Source organism: Perognathus longimembris, chromosome 18 (genome assembly GCF_023159225.1).
Source record: "Perognathus longimembris pacificus isolate PPM17 chromosome 18, ASM2315922v1, whole genome shotgun sequence".
Taxonomy (NCBI): Eukaryota; Metazoa; Chordata; class Mammalia; order Rodentia; family Heteromyidae; genus Perognathus; species Perognathus longimembris.
Genome location: NC_063178.1, coordinates 25,660,041 through 25,686,321, shown reverse-complemented (window position 1 = coordinate 25,686,321; position 26,281 = coordinate 25,660,041). Strand labels below are relative to the sequence as shown.

At 39.9% G+C, this 26,281-nt stretch overlaps 1 protein-coding gene across 1 annotated transcript in view; it reads right to left on the bottom strand.

The window, feature by feature from the left end:
- The window catches only part of C18H10orf67 (chromosome 18 C10orf67 homolog), a 66,455-nt gene that overhangs the window by 5,916 nt on the left and 34,258 nt on the right, over positions 1-26,281 (bottom strand). Inside the window, exons 12-16 of the mRNA XM_048367606.1 lie at positions 15,423-15,511; positions 15,276-15,341; positions 10,908-10,995; positions 10,456-10,539; positions 10,302-10,362 (exon numbers count right to left, since the gene is read on the bottom strand). Of these exons, the coding sequence (XP_048223563.1) occupies positions 10,302-10,362; positions 10,456-10,539; positions 10,908-10,995; positions 15,276-15,341; positions 15,423-15,511 (388 nt within the window). The remainder of the gene's footprint in view (positions 1-10,301; positions 10,363-10,455; positions 10,540-10,907; positions 10,996-15,275; positions 15,342-15,422; positions 15,512-26,281) is intronic.

Below are 26,281 nucleotides of genomic sequence, written 5' to 3'. Positions count from 1 at the left end.
GAGTCACTAGTAGCATGGAGTGTGATTTTGTTATTTTCTCTTAAGAGTTTCTGTGAATAATTAAAAAAAGGCAATAGTTAAGTGTAGTAAAAAAAAGACATACACACGAATATATATGTATATGTGTGTGTCCATATATATATATGTATATATATATATGTCCAAATAATACCTTAGCATCTATCACTGAGAGGAAAGCAGAATTCCTCTTTAACAGTAGCGGACATATATATAAGGGAAAAACACTGTCATCAGATGTCATTTGGTATGCCACAGTATTGTGAAAGTTACCAGAAATGTTACATAGAAACATCACCAGTAGAAGCCTACATTTTCCTGTTTACCAGGAAAGAAAAGAAGACTGTTTACTGAATAACAATCAATTTCACAATGCTTCTTTTTCCTTAATTAGTAAAAGCAGAAGACAACATTTAAACATTAACTTCAGGGGTAGGACAAAAAATAACAGTGAATATATTTGTTTTGCACAGTTTAATTAATTGCTATTAAATTCCTTTATTTGAATACAGATATGTTTTAGTAGTTAACTATAGAAAAATGCTCATGAATATTTTATCAATAAGGCAATTGATAAACTAGCTTTTTTTTTGTAATATTGTACAGAAACTTTTTTGAAGGGGTGCCTCTTTTCCATTGAGGTTGCTCATGTAGTCATCCGAAAGAGTTAATAAGAAAAAATATGAAAGACAAGCTAATGAATAAGGAATTAACTGTACCAAACGATCAAAGAGATAGTTACCATATTCAGCTTTCATGTCTGCCTGTGAAATAAATTCTCTGGTCATTCATGTCCATGAAACAGTTCAAGTTCACCCAACATTTCTCAATTACATTAGATGGGCAATCTCAGTTCAACTCTTCAGGAGAGTAATAAAACACATTGGTCACAGTTGACCACAGCTAGTATGCGTTTTATAAAGGACTGGATGTCCACTGGAAAGCTAATCAGCACACCGTCACTTGTAAAATTCCCTCCTGCATTTTGAAGTGATAATCTGTATCGAATTTTTAAAGGAAAAAAATGTACTCTCCTTTCACTCTTTGGAGGGCAGTTTCTTTTCTGGACCTGAATAGAGATCATTGGTGAAACAGTACCAAATAGCTGTGGTATGTGTATAACAAAAACCCACCTCTTTGTAGAACATAACAAATTATGCAGAATTCACAGATGTGCTTTGCATTGTGTCTTTTGTGAGAAAATGAAGCTCAACTCTAGTCCCCACCCTGGCCCCCTTTATGGAAGACCAGGCTCCCCAGACAATCTGCCCTGGTCCTAGAAAAAAATAAGCATCTGTAATATAGAAGCTTTACATAGTCGTTTCTAACAAAGACTTGCATTTGGAGTTTTGGTCTATGTAAAGGTTTTTCAAGTATGAGTTTGAAGTTATAAGTGGGTATTTATTTCTACAAACAAATGGCCCACTTGGGAACTGAGAACTAAAATGTTAACTACTTCCACCTGTAAGGAACATGACAAACAAACATTTACATACTAGAAATGCTGTCACTACATGGCCACATTCTTGAACTACAAGTTAGCAAAGAAGTGTAATGGTTTTTCAATTATGATTTTCAACATATATTCACCGAAAGTATTACATTTTCCTTCCTTTTCTTCCTCCCTTCCTTTTTTCTTTCTTCCCGTCCTTCCTTCTTTCCTTTCTTCCTTCCTTCCCTCCTTTCTTCTTTCCTCCCCACTCCCTCTTTACCTTCCTCCCTCCCCCTTTTCATTACTGGAATGTGAGCTCAAGGTCTTTTGCTTGCTTAGATAAGCACTTTATTACTTGAGTGTCACTCCCAGTCCTTTCAATTTGTGCTTTTTATTTTCCAGGTAGAGTCTCATACTTTTGCCTTTCCCAACCTCAGACTTTGATCTTTCTATTTCTGCCTGCCATGTATTTTATGTTGTTCTTCTGGGGAAGAAGTGGTTAAGAGGCAAATCTTGAGTAACCAGGTAGCAATTTCTGTATCAATGGTGAAGAATGAAGAAGGGCCCATGCTGCCTCATGAACCCTTTTACTGAATGTGCAAGTCTTTGAGTGAGTGACTTAGAATACAAATTCCTAGCACTGGAAAATTCTCTGCATTTTCAGCACCTAACTACAACTCTGCTTATATAGCAGGTGTTCCTAAAGTCTGTGGAAAGAATGGATGGATGACCCAATATACAGGGAGAAGGTGAGAGCTAGACAATTTCCAAGTATGGTCCTCTTGGAACCCATGGCCTTTGCAGTTCCTCCCCACATCTACCCTGGGGTTGGCCATGTGACTCTCTTTGGCTAATGGGCAAGAGCAGATGTGGAACCAAGAGAGACCTGAGCATCCGTGTGCACTGTAGAGTTTCTAATCCATCTTGAGCAAGTCTGCATTAGCCTATTTGATTGAGGGAGGCTTGAAGATGCTTGTCCTGGTCACTTGTCTAAGGCTATTGATGGCCAGCTGACCAGAAAACCTGAATGACCCAATGAGACTAGGTAGAAGCCCAGCTTCCTAGGTGAAGGCCCAGAAGCATGGGCTAGCACAGAACAGCAAGCGCTTGTATTTGCTAGGCCTAGACTGAGAGCTCACATAGGAGAGAGGTGGGGGCTAGGAATAGTCCTCTAGGCTGACTTGCACAAATTGATTTAATTCTGAAAACTATAGATCCACTAATTAGCAGGACAGACCAGAGTGCTAGAAGTGAGGAGGAGAGCATTTTGAGAATTAAGGCAAAGGCCCAACACTGTAATAATGTCAGAGGAATAATTATGGAGCCCCAATGCACAACAGGGGTATATAATTAATAATGAAGTCTTACACACTTGAACATTTCTAAGATGTTAAGTGTTTTGAGTATTCTTACCAGTAGACTGTGCGTAGTAGTTCAGATCATCATCCCAGCTACTGGGGAGGAACTAACCGATCAGGTGGATCACAGTTTGAGGACAGCCTCAGAAGAAAGTTAGTGAGGGGCTGGGAATATGGCCTAGTGGTAGAGTGCTTGCCTCGTATACATGAAGCCCTGGGTTCAATTCCCCAGCACCACATATATAGAAAATGGCCAGAAGTGGCGCTGTGGCTCAAGTGGCAGAGTGCTAGGCTTGAGCACAAAGAAGCCAGGGACAATGCTCAGGCCCTGAGTTCAAGGCCCAGGACTGGCAAAAAAAAAAAAAAGAAAGTTAGTGAGACTCCAACTCAACAATTAAGTCACGTGTAGTGGTTCATATGTGTGATCCCAGCTACTTGAGAGGCCATAAATAGGAAGGTCATAGTCTGAGGCCAGCTCAAAAAAGAGTGAGACCTTGCCTGAAAAGTCACCGAAGTGTAAAGGGCTGGTGGTAAAGTGGTAAAGTCAGTGGTAAAGTGCCTGCCTGGCAAGGGAGAGGTCCTTAGTTCAAACACCAGTACTACGAAAAAAATGATAGAGTCTGAACAAAAAAATCAAAGAGGAAGAGGAGAATGAGTATAGAAAGAAGGGGAATAAAAGAAGAGAAAGAAGGAGGAAAGGAAGAAAGAAGACGGATGTGAAGTGGTGGATATGCTAAATAGCTAGGTATTATTTTTTTCCAGTTACACCTTATTGTCCCTGTTCAAGAAAATGATTCAGAATCTTTCTACAGTATACAATGCTTGGGTAAGTTAAAATGAATTGAGAACTAGAGACTATTTGGCATTTGACAGTCTGGTGACCCAGGGCAAAACAGAACTCAGGAGAAAAGCAGCAAGAAACAGAATCAGGAGGCAGATGAAGGAAGACAAGGCAGAGAAGCATAGAAATGGGTTCAGAGTTCTCTCAGGAGAGTTTCCATGAAAGAGGAGGAAGAGGAAGAGAAGAGGGTGGCTTAAAGAGGGAGTGATAGAACAAGGAGTCTAGGCCCTGGTTACAAGGAAAGCCTGGAACAGGAGGGTTTTCTTAAGTCTAAGGACAGATAAACACTGTGAGACATAATTCAAGGGTGTCAAATCATGAGTCTCAATGGAGGGGAGTTCAAGTACAGTTCTATCAAACATTCATTAACTCCCTCACTGCCAGGGAACTGGAAGGCACATTTAATACAGGCATCTTATTGCTCAGGAGACCTTTAGGAACACAACTTGAAGCTAGGAAGAGTTGGTCTTCTAACCAACCAGAGGGAAAGATTTCCTTTATGGTGGGCGGTAAATGGTGGGAGTTCTAGTCCTCTGTGTAATGCAGCCTGGAAACAGTCTGGACAGTAAGTGTCTAAACGTTTAGCTGATGTGTTTGTGGTGGAAATGATGACATTGTGATCCCACGTTTGCTTGCTAGTCCTGTCAAAATGGAATAGGGCAAGCTGGGTGGTTTACACCCAATCAATTCTCTCATGGCCCGAGAGACCCTAAGACTGAAACCAAGGTGTCAGAAAGAGAGGCATGGGAAAGAGTCAAGGCTGTGCTTCCCCTAAGATTCTGGGGGAGCCTTCCTCACCAATTCCCAGCTTCTGGTGGAGGTTGGCTGTTCTTGGCTTGCAGTGGCGTCACTCCAGCCTTCGTCACAATGGTGTCCTGCCCGGACTTCTTGTTGCTATATAATGGTTTTCTCGTATCATGATAGCAGCTATATCGAGTTCGCACCACCCTAACGACCTCACTGTAACTAATGATGCCGGCAAAAACCATATAATCGGGAAATATGAATTAGAGCTTCAAAAACTGGGAAGACCTGTAGCACTCAATTCAACCCATAACACATGCCTTTTCCAAAATGAGCTATTTACTGTGTTGCTCTAGGTAGAACAGCAGGGGGAAGACTTTAAGATGCAGGAGAGACTTTAGAAAAAGTAAGACATCTTGGGGCTGCAAATGTGGCTTAGTGGCAGAGTGCTTGTCTAGCATGCATGAAGCCCTGGGTTCAATTCCTCAGTACCACATAAACAGAAAAGGCTGGAAATGGCACTGTGGTTCAAGTGGTAAAGTGCTAGCCTTGAGAAAAAAAGAAGCCCAGGGACAGTGACCAGGCCCTGAGTTCAAGTGGTAGAGTGCTAGCTCTGAGCAAAAAGAAGCTCAGGGACAGTGACCAGGCCCTAAGTTCAAGCCCTGGAACTAGCATATATATATACACACATATATATACATATATATGTGTGTATATATATGTATATATATATATATATACGGCATCTAATGGATGATGATGGTGGTGATGATGATGACGATGATTTGGCAGTACTAGGGTTTGAACTCAGGGGTTTAGGCTTACTAGGTAGGCACTCTACCACTTGAACCACAGTCTCAGCCCCCCTTCCTCTTTCCAGCCCTTTTGTGCACTCATTGTTTTTGAGATAGGATCTCAAGTCATGTCTACACAATTGCCTGAAATATATTTCTTTTACTTTTGGCTTCCTTCAATACCCGGGATGATAGGAATAAACCATTACATCCAAGTTCTTCCCCGGAGATGGCCTCACATGGCCCGCGCTGCCTGCGCTGACTTGGAACTGTGATCCTCCTGATCTCAGCCTCCCGTGTCAGTAGGATGACAGGTGTAAGCCAGAAGTGTCTTGCTCCTCATGCATGCTTTTTAGGCATAAGATAATCATAGTGGCTGCTGTTCATAAAGGTAATGTGTTCTTACAGTAGAAAAGATGAGGTTGAGCCATTTCTAGAAATACCATGAATACTCATTTAAACATCTGGAACTTTTAGGGAGTAAGCAGAGGATGAAGGACAATAAATAGTATAACCGATGTTGTGACTTAGTACTGTACACTGACATGTTAGTAAAATTTAAAACAAAAAACAAAAAAGCATGCATGCTGGGCAAAATAAGGTAAACTTCTCTCTAGTAAACCAGTGAAAAGTAATGAAGCAGTTTGTTAAGGATTCATTTGTAGTCTATTAGGGTTGATTGTGTCTCCCTAAAAATGTTAAAAGTCCTATTTATCTGTGTTAACTACCTGTCTGTTACAGTAACAAAAATTCTCAATAAAGTCAACTTAGAAAGAAAGAAGGCTCATTGTGTCTCCTCATAATGGGGGCAGGAATGTGTGTAGTGGAAGCTGCAAACCTCATGCCTGGAAGTGAAAAATAGAGCACAAGAGGCCAAGGTCCCACAGTTCCCTTGGAGGGTATATACTCCAGTAGCCTAAAATGCCTAGGACATCCCACCTTCAACCTCCCAATAAGCACTGTGGGTTAAAGAAGGGACAAACCCTTAGCACACATGGGCCCAACTACAGCGCCCCCAGTGGCTGTAACTGCAATAAAGTCATTATGGATGATAAGGTCATTAAGATGACCTCAAGCAGGTCAGCCCCACAGAGAGGTTACAGAAGGACTTTTATGGTAGGGACACAATAGCAAGGGAGAGCTTAATGAGTGCTGAGACAAGTGGTTGTTAACTTTTTAATTTAAGGATGGCTCGGTGGTAGGCAGTTTGCTTAGCAAGAAGAATGGTTCAGATACAGAATCGGTAAGATATTAATTATAAGATATTACATATAGATTCCTGCAAATCTGCAAACACATCAAGAGTACTTTTAACTGAACTTAACATAGTATCCTGGTAAATGACAGAATCTATATTACTGTTACTCCTTTCGACTGCAGGAACCCTAAGTTCAGAAAAGGAAGGAATACATTGAGATCAGAAAAGTGGTTACTGATGCAGTCTAGAAAAGTGGGTACTGGTAGTTTGCTCAGTTTGTAACATTCCTGGCTGGCTTGACTTTGGAACTAAGGTTTGAACTCAGGGCTCCACACTTCCTTAGCCATGCCCCAGCACTTTTACTTTAGTTATTTTTGCTTTCGTTATTATTTTCAGACCAGGTAGGGAAGTCCATTTGTTTTTATCTCCATTTAATCACGAATTAAAAAAATTAAGTGGAGCTGTGGCTCAAGTGGTAGAGTGCCAGCCTTGAGTAAAAAAAGTAAGGGAATGAGTTCAAGCTCCAGTACCAGCACAGACACACACACACACAGAGACACAATAAAGAAAATAAAGTTGTAGTACCCTGTATTGTTTCCTTTGTTTCTTGACTTTAAATTTCTGTCTTATGTATTTTAGGTTCATACATGTACTCAATTTATTATATCATGTGACATGTTTTCATGCATTGTATAAATGGTAATAGAAAGATATGTCTTTGATTTTTCCTTATGTGATGATAAACTTTTTTAAGTCTAATGAAGGGTATTTTGCTGTATGAAACTTGAGTTCATGGAAGGAAAGAGGGAAGATATTGGAATATGACAGAGGGGTGAACTTGTTTAAAGTGCACTGTCATACTACAAATACATACTAACTCAAAATGAACAGAGCAAAACAAAATAAACAAACAACCAAATAAGCAGCTGGGAGCTCATGGCTCACACCTGCAATCCTAGCTACTCAGGAGACTGAGATCTACAGATCACAGTTCAAAATCAGCAAATAAGGTCTTAAATCTTACTACACTGTATTTATATACTTAACTAGCATACTAATTTAACTTACTATGTATATATATATATTATATATAAGTATGTATATATATATATACTTAACTAACAATTCATTGATCAATGACTCATAACATTGTACAGCCCTCAAACACAAGCCTAAAAGATGTTACATATTATTTATATATGGTAATACTATAAAATATACATGAATTTGAAAACCTTTCAAATTATATTAACTATAGATACGAATCTAGAAACAATATATAAACAATGTTAACCTACCTGGCTTTTAATTTTACTTAAACCTAAAGTTTCTTTTTAACTTTTATCTACGTTGCAATATCTTGTGTAACTTTAAAAATGATCATTGTATTTAAAACAACCATAGGGGAAACTGAACTCCACTTTCAATTCAAATTTCTTTTTATCAATTGGTGGAAAATATACTTTGAAGAAAACACTTGTTTTTAGATCCAAAGTTTCAAAGGGTGAGAAGGAAGGTTCTTCAATGATATCCTATACATTGTTATTATTCTACCATTCTTTAAGTGCCTTTCAAATCACTTTATTGGATGTTTCTTCTCTAGAGATCTCAGAAAATTAACAAACTAATGTAATCTAGGTGTAAGTTTGGGTTTGAGATACTGATGTTTGAACCTTCTCTTCCTGACAAGCCACTTAAAGAGCCACTGTGACTCTCAGATTTTATCTGTGGGATTCGTGTCTGTGAGGCTCATTAAGAACATTTCCAAAGATTACAATGTCAATAGCACCTAATTTCTAAACTGTGAGAAAGGTCTGCCTAGGTACATAGCTCAGTGGCAGAGCAGACTACACAATAGGTGGCTCACATCCTGAAGTTTATCACAGGGAAGTAGCAAACAAATTAATAATCTTATTTACACTCTCTTGGGATAATTACTAGTGCATAAAAAAGCTGCTTTGAAAGTGTGCAGACACTGTTGTGTCTCATTGCTTCCAATTTCCTTATATTAGCCAGAATTGATTTACCTCTTAGCTGCCTATATTACATGAATTGTTCTGTTACTCTCTCTAGGACTTGCAATGTAACAAACTATAATTTGCAACCTGTTTAAGTAGGCTTAGGTGGTTGGTTAGAGTCTCACAGATTTTCCTATCCTGATGGGCTTTGAACTGTGATCTTCAGAGCTCAACTTCCTGAATAGTAAAAAGTTAATTTTGGATGCAAAATCCTCTCTATTGAATTTTGAAAGGGAATAAGGGCTCCCTTATTACAATTTCAGGTCAATCACAGATTCCAAAGTTACCAATCCACATAAATCATGAGTACATTAAGATGTTTTAGAAATCATTTAAATATGGGCTAGAATTTCCACTAACACAAGAGATTTAATTTGCATTTAAATGCTAATCCCTTTAGAGGATTTCTTCTGGGATGTGTGTTACCGGGCTCAATCCCCCATTGCTCTAATGTGTCAGCCCAGGAAGGCAGCTAGCCTGATAACTTCTGGAAGATTCCTTTGTTCTCAGGCAGGAACCTGTGCAATTGTGTCACTCATATCTCTAAGCACCAATAACAAAGCCACTGGACAGAGGCCCCAGAGAAGACAGATTCTGAAACATCTCTGCTGACGTTTCCAAGAAGTGGAAGATTTTGCAATCAGGGACCCAGGATTTAGACTCTGTTACACACTTCTCCCTTGCATAAAGATTCATTCACAAAGTCTATTTTAAAATATATTCACACATGAAAAGCAAATTGCTGACACTCTTTGCTCATGATAAATAATAATTGAAATGAATAGTTTTGTTAACATATCTTCCTTACTACAGCCAAATAGTTTTGTTAATCCATCTTCCCTATTATAGCCTAGTAATTGATAAGTCTTATAAATGGGTCCTTCTTTCTTTCCTTTCCTAAGAATTGAACCCAGGACCTTATGCATGCTAGGCAAGTGATCTACTACTAAGCTACATCTCCAATCATGATTTTTAAAAAATTCATGTAGCTACTCTTCCAGTGAGCATTCTAAGCTGAATAACTGATAAATGACAGAGGGCAAATGTAATAACTAAGCTTCCTACTTTTGTTTCCAAGTTCACAGAAAAGTTTTTCAGATGTTTATGGGCAAAGGGACATCCAAGTTTTCTTTTTAAGTCTAATTTGAAATCCTTAAAGACCAATAGGAGAAAAAGTTGCTAAAATACTTGCATTTTTCTTCAAATTATTAAATTGGAAAAGTAAGAATTTATTAAGAACTTCAGGCTTGTGAACACCTTAATTAGAAAGGAAATGAGATTGCAACTAAGAGAGGTTCTGATTCTGAAGTATGCTTAAATTCAATTTTTTTTTCTTTTAGACAAAGTCTAAACCAAGCTTTAACCCAGGCTGGTCTCAAACTCATGATCAATCAGCGCTTAGCTCCTGAGTGCTAGCAGGTACCACTCTTCCTGGCCTTGAATTCATTGTCAATAAGCAGCAGTCAGTTTCATAAGTATTTAGCAATATTCTTTCATTTAGGTTATTTATGCATTTGTATTTTTATTCTGTGCCAGTACTGGGGCTTGAATGCAGGGCCTTGGTATTGCTCCTTAGCTTTTTCACTCATGGCTAGCACTCAATCACTTGGGCCATATCTCCACTTCTGGCTTTTTGGTGGTTCATTGGAAATAAGAATCTCACAGACTTTTCTGCCCTGGCTGGATATGAACTGAGATCTTTAGCTCTCAGGCTCCTGAGTAGCTAAGGATTATTATAGGCATGGGCCACCAGCACTGGGCTTGTACTAGTTTTATAAATGGGCTAAAAAAAAGTCTTGCATTTACTCAAACTACTGAACAACAAAAACAAAATGAAGGTAAATTAGGCACAACCTGCATTCTGTGTGTGAGCCTCTATCCTAACAATAAATTGTTACCTCTTGGTACAGTTGAGAAGATCAATGGGTCACTGACGACCTGGAGCAACTTGCTGTCCATCTGTATGGAAATCAAAACGTTTCATTAGGGAGGGTCGATATGGTTAACAATATTCAATATTTAATAGAAAAAAAACACAAACGATCTGCCTACCAAACTGATGTGGTGCTCCTTTACGGAAGGTGGGATAGAATCGCTGACTGTCAATTTTGATTGCACAAATAAGGGTTTTGCTTTCTGAAAGACACAAAAGGTATTGGTTGAGAAAGTGGGAATCAGAGTCTAAGCAAAAAGTTATCAACCATCTATTTGGCTATGTGGGAGGCTGAGGCAGGAAGATTTGAGGAGTTTGAGACTAACCTGGGCTATGTAGCTAGATCTCATCTCAAACAACAATAACAACAACAGCAAACAACAACAACAACAAAAACCAGTAACAACAAAACCAGAAACAGACAGCAACCATTCATATAAAAAAAAAGCTCCCAGGAAACAACAATAGAACAAACAGAGACGGATTGTTATGTGCTGTCTCCATAGCAAATAATAATAGGGACTCAATAAATGATAAATTAGGACAGAGGCAAACATTGTAATGTACTTACAAGATAATTGAAGGATGTATCAGCAAGCAGTGCAAACTGACGGAACAGTGTGTGTCTAGTAAACATCTCATCTTTAAGGACATGAAAGCTGCAATAAAAGAAGCCATTATATAAATGTATATTAAATCATAGAATAAACAAATTTGCCTTATAGTAATGTGATTAGGAAACATCAAGTCAAAACTTAAGCCAGGTAAGGTGATAATAATAATTCCAGCAGTCAGGAGGGGAATAAGGATCACGAGGGTGAGGCTAGCCTGGGCTACATAGTGAAACCCTGTCTCAACAAACAAAATCAAAAGAAAATGAAACAGAATACAAACTTTCAACTATTTCTTCCTTATTTAAAAATCACATATTTCCTAGCTCTGAATAGTTAGCAGTTGACAACATTTCTTTTAAAGAAATGACTGTTTCTAGACCTGTTTCTAGACTGCTTCTAGACCTAATGCAATAAATGTGCAAGATGAAGAGCATTTTATTCTTAGAAATCAAGGGACCCCTCAAAGGTTGTGTCACAAAAACATAAAAGTCAATGTGACTTAATACTGGAGAAATTAAGAAGAAAACAATAACAATTACAATCTATTGGAACCACACATATATTTACAATTTAGGAAATTCTCAGTCGGTATCAAAAGAAAATGGTGCTACAATTAGATGATTTGTTGCTGGAAATACATGCTCTGAAGAGAGAGTCAGGAATGTGTCTGGACAACCTTTATTTTTTGTAGGACCTAAAACATAACAGAAGCAGGATCTGGGGTGTAGTTTAGTGGTAGAGTACTTACTTGCCTAGCATCTATGGTCACAGTGGAAAGGCTGTGCCACCGTTGTATGTATAGGCAAAGAATCTCTCTTACAGCTCCTCAAGTACACAGACAGGGGGAAGCCTCACCAATACTGCTTTAATGAGGACTGGCACCTTGCAGTGATGACTGGACCTGGACTTGAGCTGGTATTATAACAGGCTAAGACTTTGGGATGGAAAAAATACATTTAACATAGGGGAGAACCATAAAATTGGGGGAGGGTGTCTAGAAGATGAAGTAGAGTAGATTGAATAATTGCCCTCCACCCAAATATTCTTGCCCCCATAGCATGTTCACTAACAAAGTAAAAGGAACTGGGAGCAAAGGAAGGACTTTCAGATGCAGGATTATTCTTGATTATTGTGTGGATTGGATGTGATCATCAAGATCTAGTAAGGAAAGCAGGGTGATGAAAACAGATACAGATATCAATGTGTGACGAATCCTCTCTCAAACTTAGAAGAGGAAAGAGCTGACAATCCTTGGAGATCAAGAAGGAGGGGCTGGGGATATGGCCTAGTGGCAAGAGTACCTGCTTCATATACATGAGGCCCTGGGTTCGATTCCCCAGCACCACATATACAGAAAATGGCCAGAAGTGGCGCTGTGACTCAAGTGGCAGAGTGCTAGCCTTGAGCAAAAAGAAGCCAGGGACAGTGCTCAGGCCTTGAGTCCAAGCCCCAGGACTGGCCAAAAAAAAAAAAAAAAAAGAAGGAACTAACTCTGGATTCAATCCTGTAAGAATCATTTTGGATCTCTGACCACTAGATTGTAAAGTTTGTGTTTATTATAAAACTTGGACTTGTGGTAATCTGTTAGGATAGCAACAGGAAACCAAGTTTAAGACTCACTGTATAATAATGGTTTGGAAAAATACATAGGTTGAGCAATTTCCTACAAAAATGTAACCATGAAATACAATGGAGAAGAAACAAAAATTAATAGACTTTAAGGATTTGAAACAATGAAATAAAAGTGTCTCAATAGTAGCATACTGACCTAGTATTTGCATGAGACCAGGTTCCATCCTAAGTGCCCAAACAAAATGAAACAAAGAGCCAACAGTTTAAAATCCACTCATTAAGACAATATGTAGACCACTAAAATTTTGTTTGGTGCTGACACGGGGCTTGAACTCAGGGCCTGAGCACTGTCCCTTAGATGGCACTCTACAACGTGAGCCATAGCTCTACTTCAAGCTTTTTACTGATTACTTTGAGATAAGAGTCGTAAAGACCTTTCTGCCTGGGTTGACATCTTTGATTCTCGTATCTCCTGATTATTGAGAATTATAGGGCTAAGCCACCAGCACCCTGCTTAAGCATAAGTTTTGCTACACTTCATTAGATCAAATAATTTTTCTTTTTTTTTTTTTGCTTCAATTTCTCAGAGAAAATAAAAGCAGAAGAACCCAGCACTTGTCAGGGACAACAATGGAAAGAAAAATAGCAGTTCAATCTCAAGTATGAACAGAACTAGAAAATTCTGGGCTGGGGTGTAGCTCCATGATATAACACTTGCTAGCATGAATGAGGCCTTCCTTGGGTTTAATTCCCAGCACTGCCTTTATCCTAGAAGAAAATTATTAAAATAATCCTCAAATGGACTTGCAATTCCTGGAAGCTGAGAATCACAGATCACCATGTTGGAATGCTCAGAATTCCAGGAGTCAGATGTACCCCACCCCTCCACTTCCAGGACCCAGGTTCTGAGAATTCAGCCAGCTGGAATGGGAGGGAAGCCTGGGGCTCTCCAGAAGTTTTCATTCAGCATTTCATATGAAACTTGATTTTCACTGGGCATTGGCACCTCATGCCTGTAATTCTAGCGACTTAGGAGGCTGGGCTAGGAGGATCATGGTTCAAAGCCAGCCCAGGCAGGAAAGTCTATGAGGTTCTTATCTCCAGTTAACCACCAAAAGTGGAATTATGGCTTAAGTAGTAGAGCACCAGCCTTGAATGGACAAAGCTAAAGGACAATGCCCAGGCCTTGAGTTCAAGTTCTAATATTTGTGTGTGGTGTATACACACACACACACACATACACACACACACTTTCTACAAGACAAAAACAAATGTTTTGTGAATATTAAACAAGCAGAACATTTTTGTATGAAGAGAAGCACAGATGTACTAACGATTTGCAGTGCTCCTGAGCATGAACAAGTGGAGGGGAGTCAGGAAAAGGCAGCCTCCAGCGGATTGGGTGTCATGTAAATATTCTGAGTTTGGGAATCAAGATGGGCAGAGCATCCAACTGGGAGCCCACTGGCAGACGAAGAGGATACAGGTAGAAGCGAATGTGGTATAAGCCAGGTAGGTATCTGTTCCTGAGCCTCTGTGCCAAGCGAAGTGGCCATGATGACACGTGCCAGGCATACAATGCAGAGAAAGAAGCAGCCCTGGTCCTTGCCAGCCCTGCTTATGTTTAGTCTTTTTTTTTTAGACACAGTAGAGACTGGAAAGGGGGGTTTGTAAATGGAGCGATGAACTGAACTGAATAAATTTTGAACTGACTGAGAGAACACTGGCTTAGACTGCATGATCTGTGTTTCTTGATAAATAAAAATGAGTGCTGGGGAGATTATGGATGGAAGGAAATGAAATTTGTTTTCTTTCTTTTTTTTTTTTAATTTCAGGGTTTCATGATTGTTTGGTTGGTGTTCTACCTGTTGAGCCAAACTTCTAGCCTTGTTGTTGTTTTGTTTTTGCTGTTGTTTTTTTTTTGGAGGTGGAGTCCACGATACTTTCTACCTAGACTGGCTCCAAACCTCACTCCTTCCTATGTCAGCATTCTGAGTAGCTAGGATTACAATAGTGTGAGCCACTAGTTCCTGGCAGAGAGTATACATTTTTAAAGTTAACATGGTAGGACAAGGTGAAAATCGGCATTTGTTCCATTCGCTATCAGAATTTTACAGTTTTGTTTTCCATATCCAAACAAATAAGATGAAGATGAGCCAGGAAAGAAATATTAAATGTTTCTGTGGATGAGGAAAACATATTGAGTGATTAGGAACTGGCACTGTTCAGTCTAGAAACAAACAGAAGACTTACAATATAAAGCAGTTTTACAAAGATCACCATGAGCAAGAAGCTCCATGGAAGAATATATATGCCCAGGTAGGCCTGACTTAACCAGGTTTTCAGAGTCTCTCCAACCTCTTAAGCTAATATTGTATTGTATTGTATTTTTTGTGCCAGTACTGAGTCTTGAAATCAGGGCCTGAGCACTGTTTCTGAACTATTTTGCTCAAGGCTGGTGTTCTACCACTTCAGCCCACGGTTCCATTGTGGGTTTTTGGTAGTCAATTAAAAGTAAGAGTTTCACCAACTTTCCTTCCCAGGCTAGCTTCAAACCTCAATCTTCAGATCTCATCTTCCTGTCTAGGGAGAGTTACAGCTGTGAGCCAACAGTTCCCGGCTTGAATTTGTTTTGTAAGTAACTTGCATGACTTTTCTGTTTTAGGCTGATTAATTTTCCATTTCTTTTTTTTTTTTAACCATGAGTAGTTGCAGTTTTATAAATGAAAGTTGTCTGTGTCATCATACTTAACCTGTTCCTGAGGATATAGAATTTCCTCTCCCAGTTTCGGTTTATCCGGTCTGCTTCTTTTCTGTATCTGTTAAAAAAAAAAAAAGCACAAGTGGTTAAATGCTGTATCAGACACAAATGAACGAGAGCAAGTTATTATTTCTAGTACCTTTCAAGCTTCCTTTTTTCATTGTCTAAATTCATCTTTAACGCATCCATTTGTACATCCCACATTTTAGTGTCTTCCTCCTTTACTTCCTAAACCAGAAAAGACACTTTTTATTCAATAGCACACATATTCTAACTACTATTAAAAGCCAAAAGAACAAAGGGGTTTATTTGCAAATTCCTATAATTCAGAAGCACATAAGAACTCTTGCCTCCATTTTCTGTCAATGATTAATTTCAAGAAAGCCAGCTTTACATAGGATTATAAAATAACCAGGTTTTATCTTCCTGATCCCCCTTCCCCCTCCCTCCCTGCAACCAGAAATCCTTTTTGCTAAAATCCTCTTCCCTGGAGGCCCATCTCTCTTCATAAATAGCACCTGCCCCTCAGTTACCATGTTTTCTATCTGAACAGTTCTTAAGAAAGGGTCTGACCAACCCAATTGTCCTAGAGCTCCAATGCCATTTTTTCAAGACAGCTTGGATTGTAGCAAAAGGAAGGAATCTCTAATGGGAAATATAGGTGTGTCATGATGGAGCGTTTTGGGGGTTATGGTGGAAAGGCACACTGAGTCACACTAGGGTAGGGGCTTCTCTGTCTCTCATGAGACAAATTGTTATGTGCTCCAAATAGCCAGAATTAATACAGATAGTAAGAAGCTAATACTAGAATAGGTAATTTTTCTGGTAATTTATGGGGCTTGAACTCAGGGCCTGAGTGTTGTCCCAGAGCTTTTTTCTCAAGGCTAGTGCTCTACTACTTTGAGCCACAGCACCATTTTGAGTTTTTCAGGGTCTTACTTGGAGATAAGAGTCCCACAGATTTTTCTGCCTGGGCTGGCTAAGAACCATGATCCTCAGCTCTCAGCCACCTGAGTAGGTAGGATTATAGGCGTGAACCATAGGCACCTTGGACTTAGAATAGAATTTTTGTTGTTGTCATACCTTTGGCTCGGTTTGTTTTGACGTCTTTGACTTTTCAGTCATCAAAACAGGTTGTGGGGCATATCTCACCTACCAAGAAAGTAATAAGCAAAGGTAAATACAACATTTTAATGGATGCATCAAGCTGTGGTATACTTACAGTGTAGAAGAAGGAAACTGAGGCTTGAAATAGGTCAACTATTTTCCCAAGGTCATCACTGCCTTACCTACTTTATAAAACTCAGTGTTCATACGCTGCATTTGCAATGGAACAATGACAGATCATTAAAACTACTCTCCTTCCACTGTGTGTGTGTTGGTCCTGGGGCTTGAACTCAGGGCCTGAGTTCTATCCTTGAGCTTCTTTTGTTAAAGGCGAGTGCTCTACTACTTGTCCCATGGTGCCACTTCCAGCTTTTTTTCTGAGTAGTTTTGTTAGAGATAAGAGTTTCATGGCCTTTTCTGCCCAGGCTGGCTTTGAACCATGATCTTCAGATCTCAGCCTCTTGAGCTAGGATTATGAATGTGAGCCACAAGTGCCTGGCTCCCCCATCCCCTTCCCCCCTTTTTTGGTCTTGGAGCGTGAACTCAGGGCCTGAGCCCTGTCCCTGAGCTTTAGGCTAGTGCTCCACCACTTTAAGCCACAGTGCCATTTCCAGTTTTCTGGTGATTAACTGGAGGTGAGAGCCTCACACATTTCCTACCCCAGCTGGCTTTAAACTGTGAGCCTCAGATCTCAGCCTCCTGATAGCTCGGATTACAGGAGTGAGCCACTGACACCTGGCTTCCCACTACTTAAAAGAAAGGCATTTTGCTGCCATTGTAGATCGCATTTTACCATCACACTTTTTCAACATGAACTAGGCAGTTATTATCCAAAGAAGCCATAAGCAAAACAAAAAAACCCACTTCATTTTAAGCCGGGAACCAGTTGTTCGTGCCTATAATTCTAGCTCCTCAGGAGGCTGAGATCTGGAAGATTGCAGTTTCAAGGAAGTTTGGGCAGAAAATCTCTAAGACTCCAACTAATCAGCAAAAAGCACCCTACTTCTCAGGAGGCTGAGAAGTCAGGACCCCAGTTCAAATCCAGTGGGGGCAGGAAAGTTTGTGAGACTCATCTAAGCAGCCACTACAAAGACAGTGAGTGAAGCTATGGTTCAAAAGGTGCTTCGAGTACCAGTCCTGAGTGAAAGCGTTGAGGGACAGTGCCCAGGCTTTGAGTTCAAGCCCTAGCACCAGCACACATGTGCATGCTCTCTCTCTCTCTCTCTCTCTCTCTCTCTCTCTCTCAAACTCAATGTGTCTAGGGTGCATGGTACTCCGGGTTCCTCCCTGGCACCTCAAAAGGAAATCTTGGACCCACTGCATTCAGAAACTGACATATATGGCTACATGGAGAACTACTTAAAGATAATAATAAAAAAGAAGGCAAAGCATCAGTGGCTCATGTCTGTAATCCTACTCAGGAGGTCAAAATCTAAGGATCATGGTTTGAAGCCAGTCCAGGCAGTAAAGTCTGTGAGACTCTTATCTCCAGCTAAGTACCCCAAAAAAGTTGGACATGGAGATGTGGTTCAAGTGGTAGAGTGCTACCCTTGAGCACACAACCTCAGGGACAGTGCCCAAGCCCTGAGTTCAAGCTCCAAGTCCAGCACAAGAAAACAAAAGAAGGAAAGAGAAAAAATAAGAAAAGAAAAGAAAGAAGGAAGGAGGGAGGAAAGGGAGGGAGGGAGAAAGGAAGGGAGGGAAAGAGGGAGGGAGGGAGGATTATTGTACATTGCTGTACAATAGCACTCATTTATGTGTGAAGGTTTGGGGATGCCAAAGCTAGAAGGGCTGTCACCCTCCTTGATAACACTGGCTCTGTAGCCACGAGTGGAAGTAGGTGACTGACAGAGAACTGAACAGTTCTGAGGCGTAAACGACAAAGAGCTCCAGCTCCCCTGCACAGTCAGAAGTGAGTTGAGAGGGGTGAACAGAGAATGAATGGCCAGAGAAAAACCCTGAGGTAGGAGATGCTAGTGTTCAGTGGGCAGCTCATGCCCAGTGCCCAGGCCAAGATGGCATAGCAGCCGGGTAATGACAGTTCTCCCTATGACTCATCTTCTTCCGCCTCTATAACCTTACAAGACACTAAGCTGTAATGCAGGAGGAATTTCAATAGAAGTTCCAAGTCTGATAAAAGAAATTGCATACTGGGCTGGTTACAGAGCAAGGTGAGATTCAGAAGCTGATTCTGAAATAAGGTCCAGTAGAAGCAGCCCACCCCTCAGAAGCCACAGCTAGGTAACCTGGAGATTGGCTTAGGCAAAGACAAACCAGATGTGGAGATGAACCAACTTTCCCCACAGCTGAGGAATACAAGGAGTAGGCCAGCTTTTTGTGTGTTCTTGGGTTTTGGATAGTGCTCAAGTTTGAACTCAGAGCCTCATGCTTGCTAGACATATTTGAGCTACACATCCAGCTCTTTTTTCTTTTTCTGTAGATTGCTTTCTAGTAAAGTCTTGTGCTTTCACCCAGGGCTAGCATCAGACTTAATTAACCTCCTACTCTGTAGCTAGGATTACAGGCATGAACGACCATGACATGGAGTTTTTTGTTTGTTCCAATTGGAAAGACCCCAGTGAATTCAATTCAAACATTTTGGTCTGTTGAAACAATATGGACTAGGATCAAGACTTGGAATTTGTGAGAAAGATGGATTCTAGAGATTTAATTTGAGAGCTGTTAGTCTAATTTGAAGCCATAGAGTTGGAGAAGGCCACACGGAAAGCCTGCAGAGAAGAGAATAAAGTCAAGATGGATGCTTATTTCTAGGAATGACAAATCTGAAGTTTTGTCTGACCTCTGCCTGACAAAAAAATCCTTAGAGCTGGATGTTAATTATTGGTTTAGTTCTCTACCACTTACTCCTACCCTATTAGCCCCCCACATCCAGAAGGTCCTTTTGGTCATTCCAGAATTACCCATATTATTACTTCCTTTTTTTTTTTTTTTTTTTTTGCCAGTCCTAGGGCTTGGACTCAGGGCCTGAGCACTGTCCCTGGCTTCTTTTTGCTCAAGGCTAGCACTCTGCCACTTGAGCCACAGCGCCACCTCTGGCCGTTTTCTGTATATGTGGTGCTGGGGAATTGAACCCAGGGCCTCATGTATATGAGGCAAGCACTCTTGCCACTAGGCCATATCCTCAGCCCTCTTCCTTAATTTTTGATCAAGTAAACATTCTACAAAACAGTGCCTCCTGTTGCTCCCAGCAGAGTGACTGTCTTTCCAAGGCAAACCAACCTAAAAGGAAGCCCACACCATAGTGCCACCAGGCTGACAAAAGCAACAAAGAGTCTTCTTTATCCTTTACCCTACCTTGGCCCCAAAATATGGAGGGAGAGCTGGTGCTGAAGGCTCAAGTCTGTAATCTTTTTTTTTTTTTTTGGCCAGTCCTGGGGCTTGGACTCAGGGCCTGAGCACTGTCCCTGGCTTCCTTTTGCTCAAGGCTAGCACTCTGCCACTTGAGCCACAGCGCCACTTCTGGCTGTTTTCTGTATATGTGGTGCTGGGGAATCGAACCCAGGGCCTCATGTATATGAGGCAAGCTCTCTTGCCACTAGGCCATATCCCCAGCCCCTCAAGTCTGTAATCTTAGCTACTCCGGAAGCTGAAATCTGAAGCTCAGTTCAAACAAAACCCACCCTGGCACACAAGTCAAGAGACTCTTATCTTCAATGAATTGGCAAATAGTTAGAAGTGAAGCTGAGGCTCCTTGGTAGAACACCAGCCTTGAGCACAAAAACTCAGGGACAGGACCCAAACCCCAAGTTCAAGCCCCAGTTCTAGTACGCGCGCGTTTGTGCACACATACATACACACACACACACACACACACGGTGGAGGGTGGATAAATGGAGAAGGGAAATGAGGGAACAAATACAGTGATAACACTTAGTGTACATTTGTTAAAAGGAAGTAGGAAAATATCTGAATCTGAGGACAGGAAGATAGGAAAGAATGATGAAAGGGGTGATTCTCATCAAGATGCACAGGTCCCATTAATGGATACATTCCATTGTAACCCCTTGTATAACTATTTGAAGATTTTCTTAGAAAGCAGGGGCCACGCAAGGGACATGAAATAGGCACTTTGGTGGATCCTTCCACCTATGTGGGCCAAAAGCGCACAAATACATTTCCTCTCTGCCCAGGACACCAATGTGTGCAGTAATTTCACTGACTTATGGTGATCAAGACGACCATGGAAATAATTGAATTAAGAGCCCAGTATGCTAAAGGAAAGTACTTAAGTTTAAAACGTTAGTTTCCCGTCAATTAGGGAAACAAATTGGTAAAGTAAGTTTCCATGTAGAAAGGCATCTATGCTAAAGTCACACCAATGATTGGAAATTGATTTTTCATAACTCTATGTTTAAATCCATCCACAGTCAAACTCTATGTTAATTTGTAAGGTTTCCTCTTCCTCCAGTCTCTTGTAATGATCAACTATGTCATAATGAGAGATAAGACTGTGCTAAAGCCTATCTTCTCTAAAGCAAATAATTATTTAGTCTCTGCAAAAGACAATACTATTGCAATGATGGTGATAGCACCTCTTTTCATGTAAAAAAAAAAAAGACAGAAAGCATGGGGGGGGCGGGGCATGACATATTGACTAGAGTTGTTTGCTCTTTGCTCTGAGCTGAAATTTCCCCCTTGCTACAACAAGTTACATTGACCCCCGGCTCTGTCCACAGGGAAATGTCATTTTGTTTTTCCAGCTGCTGACATTCCACTTTCTCTGGAATATTCTGGTCTCTATGTGGTCACTTCATGGACAGGTGCAAACACGAGGAGGCTGAACATCAGAGGGAGGAGAGAGTCAATGATCTGAGTAATAGGAAAGGACTTAGCTTCTTAAGTAGGAAAATGTACATGTAATGCTTATGCAGATAAATATTAAATTGAAGCTATCAACAACATATTATGAGTGCTTCTCATTTTCTTTTGCATTTATTCAGATTTAGGACTAAAAATTCCTAAGATTAAGAACATTCATTTATAATAGAAGTTATGTTTCCTAGATAGACGTTGGTGGCTCACACTTATAATACTAGCTATTCAGTTGGCTGAGACATAAGGATTGCAGTTCAAAGTCATCCTGGGCAAGAAACACTGTGGGACTCTTATCTCCAATCAAGCACCAAAAATCCTGGAAGTGAAGCTGGAACGCAAGTGGTGGAGCACTAATCTTGAGCAAAAAAAATCTCAGGTACGATGCTCAGGCCATGATTCAAGCACCAGGACCAGAACACACACACACACACACACACACACACACACACACACACACACACATTATGTTTTTTTGTTCTTTAAATGTGTTAGCACTTAGAGGTGTTTTTAAAATTTCTAATGATAATCTTTTAAAATTAAGCAACAAGAGCCAGAATTTGTAATAACAAGAATAGCATTAAGCTTACTAATTGCCCACCAGACCTACCATATTCTTTATAATATCTTCATATTCCTGTTCTCTTTTGTTCTTGACAAAGGACCACCATATTCTATTTGTTTTAATTTACTCAAACAATACTTTCCTTTGAAATTATGGCCATTGTTTCTGGGCTTAGTGAAAAGTGAATTTTACCTCTATTTCGTTAAAATGATCAAATGTGTTACTACTAAAAATGATCTTTCTAGCTCATCATGAAGATGATTTTTTCCTTCAATAATTTTGACTGTCATATGCATATATTTTTGTACCTGTCAAGTAAATAGCTACTTTTTGTGTATGTGTACTTCTTTAAGTTCCTTATTAACATAAACTAATTGTATGAAAAAGTTTCACCGTGATATTTGCAACATGCAAATAATGCATATAATGCAAATAACTACTTTTGAGTGCCAGTAGTGTACCAATGGGAAACCGAGGGAAAAAGAAACTGGCAAACTTGTAAGAAGGGAAAAGGAAATTTCCCAAACTGAAGCAATGAGGAAAAAGCAGTTCAAGTGAAATCACACAGCATATGAGACTTATGGAACAATATCAAATGGCCTCCCACAGACGTGTAGCCTTGAGCCACCCAACATTTTGGTTAATGGTGGGCTATATATGTAACAGTATATGCCCTACAAACTCCCATACCATCTAGGCTTATATAAGGCTACTATGAGATGCTTGCTCAACAAAATTATTCACCAGTGCATTTCTCAGAACATATCCCCACATTAAGTAATAGATGATTGTGTTTGAAAGCAAAGACATAATTGAAGATAATGGTAAGGAGTTAGTAAAAGACATCAAACCACAAATTTAAGATACTGAATCAAGATAAACAGAAAAAAAGAGAGAGAGAGATAAGGTAGGTATTGGATACTGAAAATTCAGGGACACATAATCTGTTGAAAAACAACAATAAGAAAGATATCTATTATTAGGATAGAAAAGAGCCCTACCCAGCCATATGCAGAAAACTCAAAGTAGACCCAAGCCTATCACCATGCACCAAGATCAACTCAAAATGGATCAAGGACCTCAATATCAGACCTGAATCCTTGAAACTACTGAAGGACAGAGTAGGAAAGATGCGAGAACTTATAGGCACAGGAAGGAACTTCCTGAATAGAGTCCCAGGGCACAACAAATAGGGGAAAGACTCGACAAACGGGACTACTACAAATTAAAAAGTTTCTGCACAGCTAAGGACATAGCCACCAAAATAGAAAGACAGCCAACCATATGGGAAAGGATATTTACCAGCACAGCAACAAAGGCCTGATATATGTCATCTACAGAGAACTCAAAAAACTAAGCCCCTCCAAGCCCAATAAACCTATTAGGAAATGGGCAAAAGAGCTAAAGAGAGACTTCACAAGAGAAGAGATAAAAATGGCAAAGAAACACATGAGGAAATGCTCAACATCCCTGGCAGTAAAGGAAATGCAAATAAAAACAACCCTGAGATACCACCTCACCCCAGTTAAAATGGCCTATATTCTGAATTCAGGAAACAACAAATGCTGGAGGGGGTGCGGGGAAAGAGGAACCCTTCTCCAGATTGTTGGTGGGAGTGCAAATTAGTACAACCACTTTGGAGAACAGTATGGAGGTTTCTCAAAAAGCTCAATATAGACCTACCCTATGACCCAGCCATACCATTCCTAGGCATCTATCCTAAACAGCAAAACCTAAGATATCAAAAAGACATTTGTACTTCCATGTTTATCGCGGCACAATTCACAATAGCCAAAATATGGAAACAACCCAGATGCCCCTCCACAGACGAATGGATCCAAAAAATATGGTACTTATACACAATGGAATACTACATAGCGATTAGAAATGGTGAAATATTGTTATTCGCAGGGAAATGGTCAGAACTCGAACAAATAATGTTGAGCGAGACAAGCCTAGAACACAGAAAACAAAGGGGCATGATCTCCCTGATATATGACTGTTAACAAAGGGAGACGGAGAGACAGTAGAGACGAAGTCTGTGAATACTATATATGTTCTTGATACATTGTATATTGTATATATGTCTACCTGACCTAGAGAAGGGATAGAAAAACAGGAAGTAAGATATCACAAGAAATGTACACACTGCCCTACTGTGTAACTGTACCCTTTTTGCACAACACCTTGTAAAAAAATTTTGTGTTCAATTAATAAACAAACAAAAAAGAAAAGATCCCTACCACTAAGCTCTCTCTTCAAGCCAAGAAAAACCTTTAAAATGTATTATTATAATTATTATTTTAAAGTTATTCAAAAAAGTGAAAGACTCTTCAAGTCATTCCAAACAAATGTCTCCAAGACATTACAGGCAAACATAAAAATTAAATATGTATATGAATGTACATATGTACATATATAGACATATATATAGCACAAGCTTCTTGACAGAAAAATATAAGGCAAAAGAAAGTGGAGTTACATCTTCAAAATATTAAAAGAAAATACAACTGTCAACACAGACTTTCATACTCAGAAATAAATATAGAAAAATGAAGAAAAATGTTTTTCATACACAGACCAAATCTAAAATGTCACTGCCATAAGACCAAGAGGAAAATAGAACAGGATAATGAAATCATGGAGCACTACAAAGAAAAGAATGCATCAAGAATAGTATAAATCCCAATATCAGGTAATAAATCCAAGACAAATTATTATCAACTTTTATTACATAAAAATATCTATGTTAAACTTGTCAGTTTTTTTTTAATGGTACTGGGGTTTCTTAGAACTGAGGGGCTTCTTGCTTGCTAGGCAGGTGCTCTACCACTTGAACCACACCTCCAGCCAGCCGAGATATACAAATCTGAAAGAATCTTATCTCCAGCTAATCAGCAAAAAGCCAGAAATGAAGCTGTGGTTCAAGTGGGAGAGTTCCACACTTAAGTGAAAAAGCTAAGCAAGAGTGTAAGGCCCTGAGTTCAAATCCCAGTACTGCCTCCTGGAAAGATAAAAAACAAAAACAAACATGTAAGTAAATTTATAAACAGTGAAAACATTTAAATAATATCGTAAAGCATTAAAATAGGCTTAAAATTATTTTTAAGAAACATTCTCTACTGATGAAGATTAAGCTATTTAGAGTTTCCAGAAGTTCCGATAAATTTTAGTGGCTATTTATTATACCAATTAATGAACCAGATGCTTTGGTGCATCTGTCTGAAATCTTTTCTCTTATTTTTTTTTTGCCTAGTTTTTCTATGTTGTATAAGAATGCAAGTGTCTGTACTAAAATCTTCATAATTTTGATTTTTAAAATTTCCTAAGAGGGCTGGGGGTATGGCCTAGTGGCAAGAGTGCCTGCCTCATATACATGAGGCCCTGGGTTCGATTCCCCAGCACCACATATACAGAAAATGGCCAGAAGGGGCGCTGTGGCTCAAGTGGCAGAGTGCTAGCCTTGAGCAAAAAGAAGCCAGGGACAGTGCTCAGGCCCTGAGTCCAAGGCCCAGGACTGGCCAAAAAAAAAAAAAAATTTCCTAAGAATATACTTATATGTTACTTAATGCAAACCAACTAGAAAGGCTATGATTTTATTGGAATGCATTCGCATAGTCTAAACTGGAGAAAACCCAGGAGAATTTTACCCTGGGTTGTTTAGGCCTGTGCCTGTTAATTCTGGTGGCACAACCTCAGAAAATGTTTCTTGTTTATGGTCAGCCACTGGATTAGCTGGGTTCAAAGTGAAGTTGGTGAAGTAGATTTCTAAGGGAGTTTGAAGTTGTGTGTGTGTGTGTGTGTGTGTGTGTGTGTGTGTGTGTGTGTGTGTGTTGTAAGTAAAAATGTGCCTTTTGTGCTGGGTGTTGTGGTACCTGTTTGTAATCCCAGTGTTTGGGAGTCTGAAGCAGGAGGCTTGCAAATTCCAGGGTCATGTGGGCTACATAGTGAGATGTTGCTAAGATAATAAAGTAAAATAAAACAAAATATAAAATGTGCTTTGATTCCTTAATTGAGCTGCAGAGGTGAACACAAGTTAGAAATTCTTCCAATTTGCTGAGAGTGTTAAATCAATTCAGTGAGATATGACTAATTACCCGGGTTTATTGTGATAATTAGATAATTATGCAAATTGGATGTGAGATGTAACAGAGGAGTCAATAAAGGCCAACAAGTTTTCTTTACTAAGTTTAGTTTTCCTAAGGAACAGAGAATACACTGAGGAAAAGACAACAGGTCCCAAGAAGACAGTTGGTCCTGGGGGAGTCTAGGGCGGAAGAGGGCAGAGCGGGCAAGCCTCAAGTTGGCAGAGCTGGATTGAAGAGGGTGTCCAGTGTTCGGGGGGGGCAGCCACCGCTGCTGGCCCTGGTGAGCATCGATATTGCAGCTGTTCTATGACAGTGCCCGGCCTGAAGCAGCAGGGGTGGCACAGGCGCTAATCACAGTCGGGGATGAGTGACAGCTGGAGAAATGCTCACGCTTCTGCGGGAAAG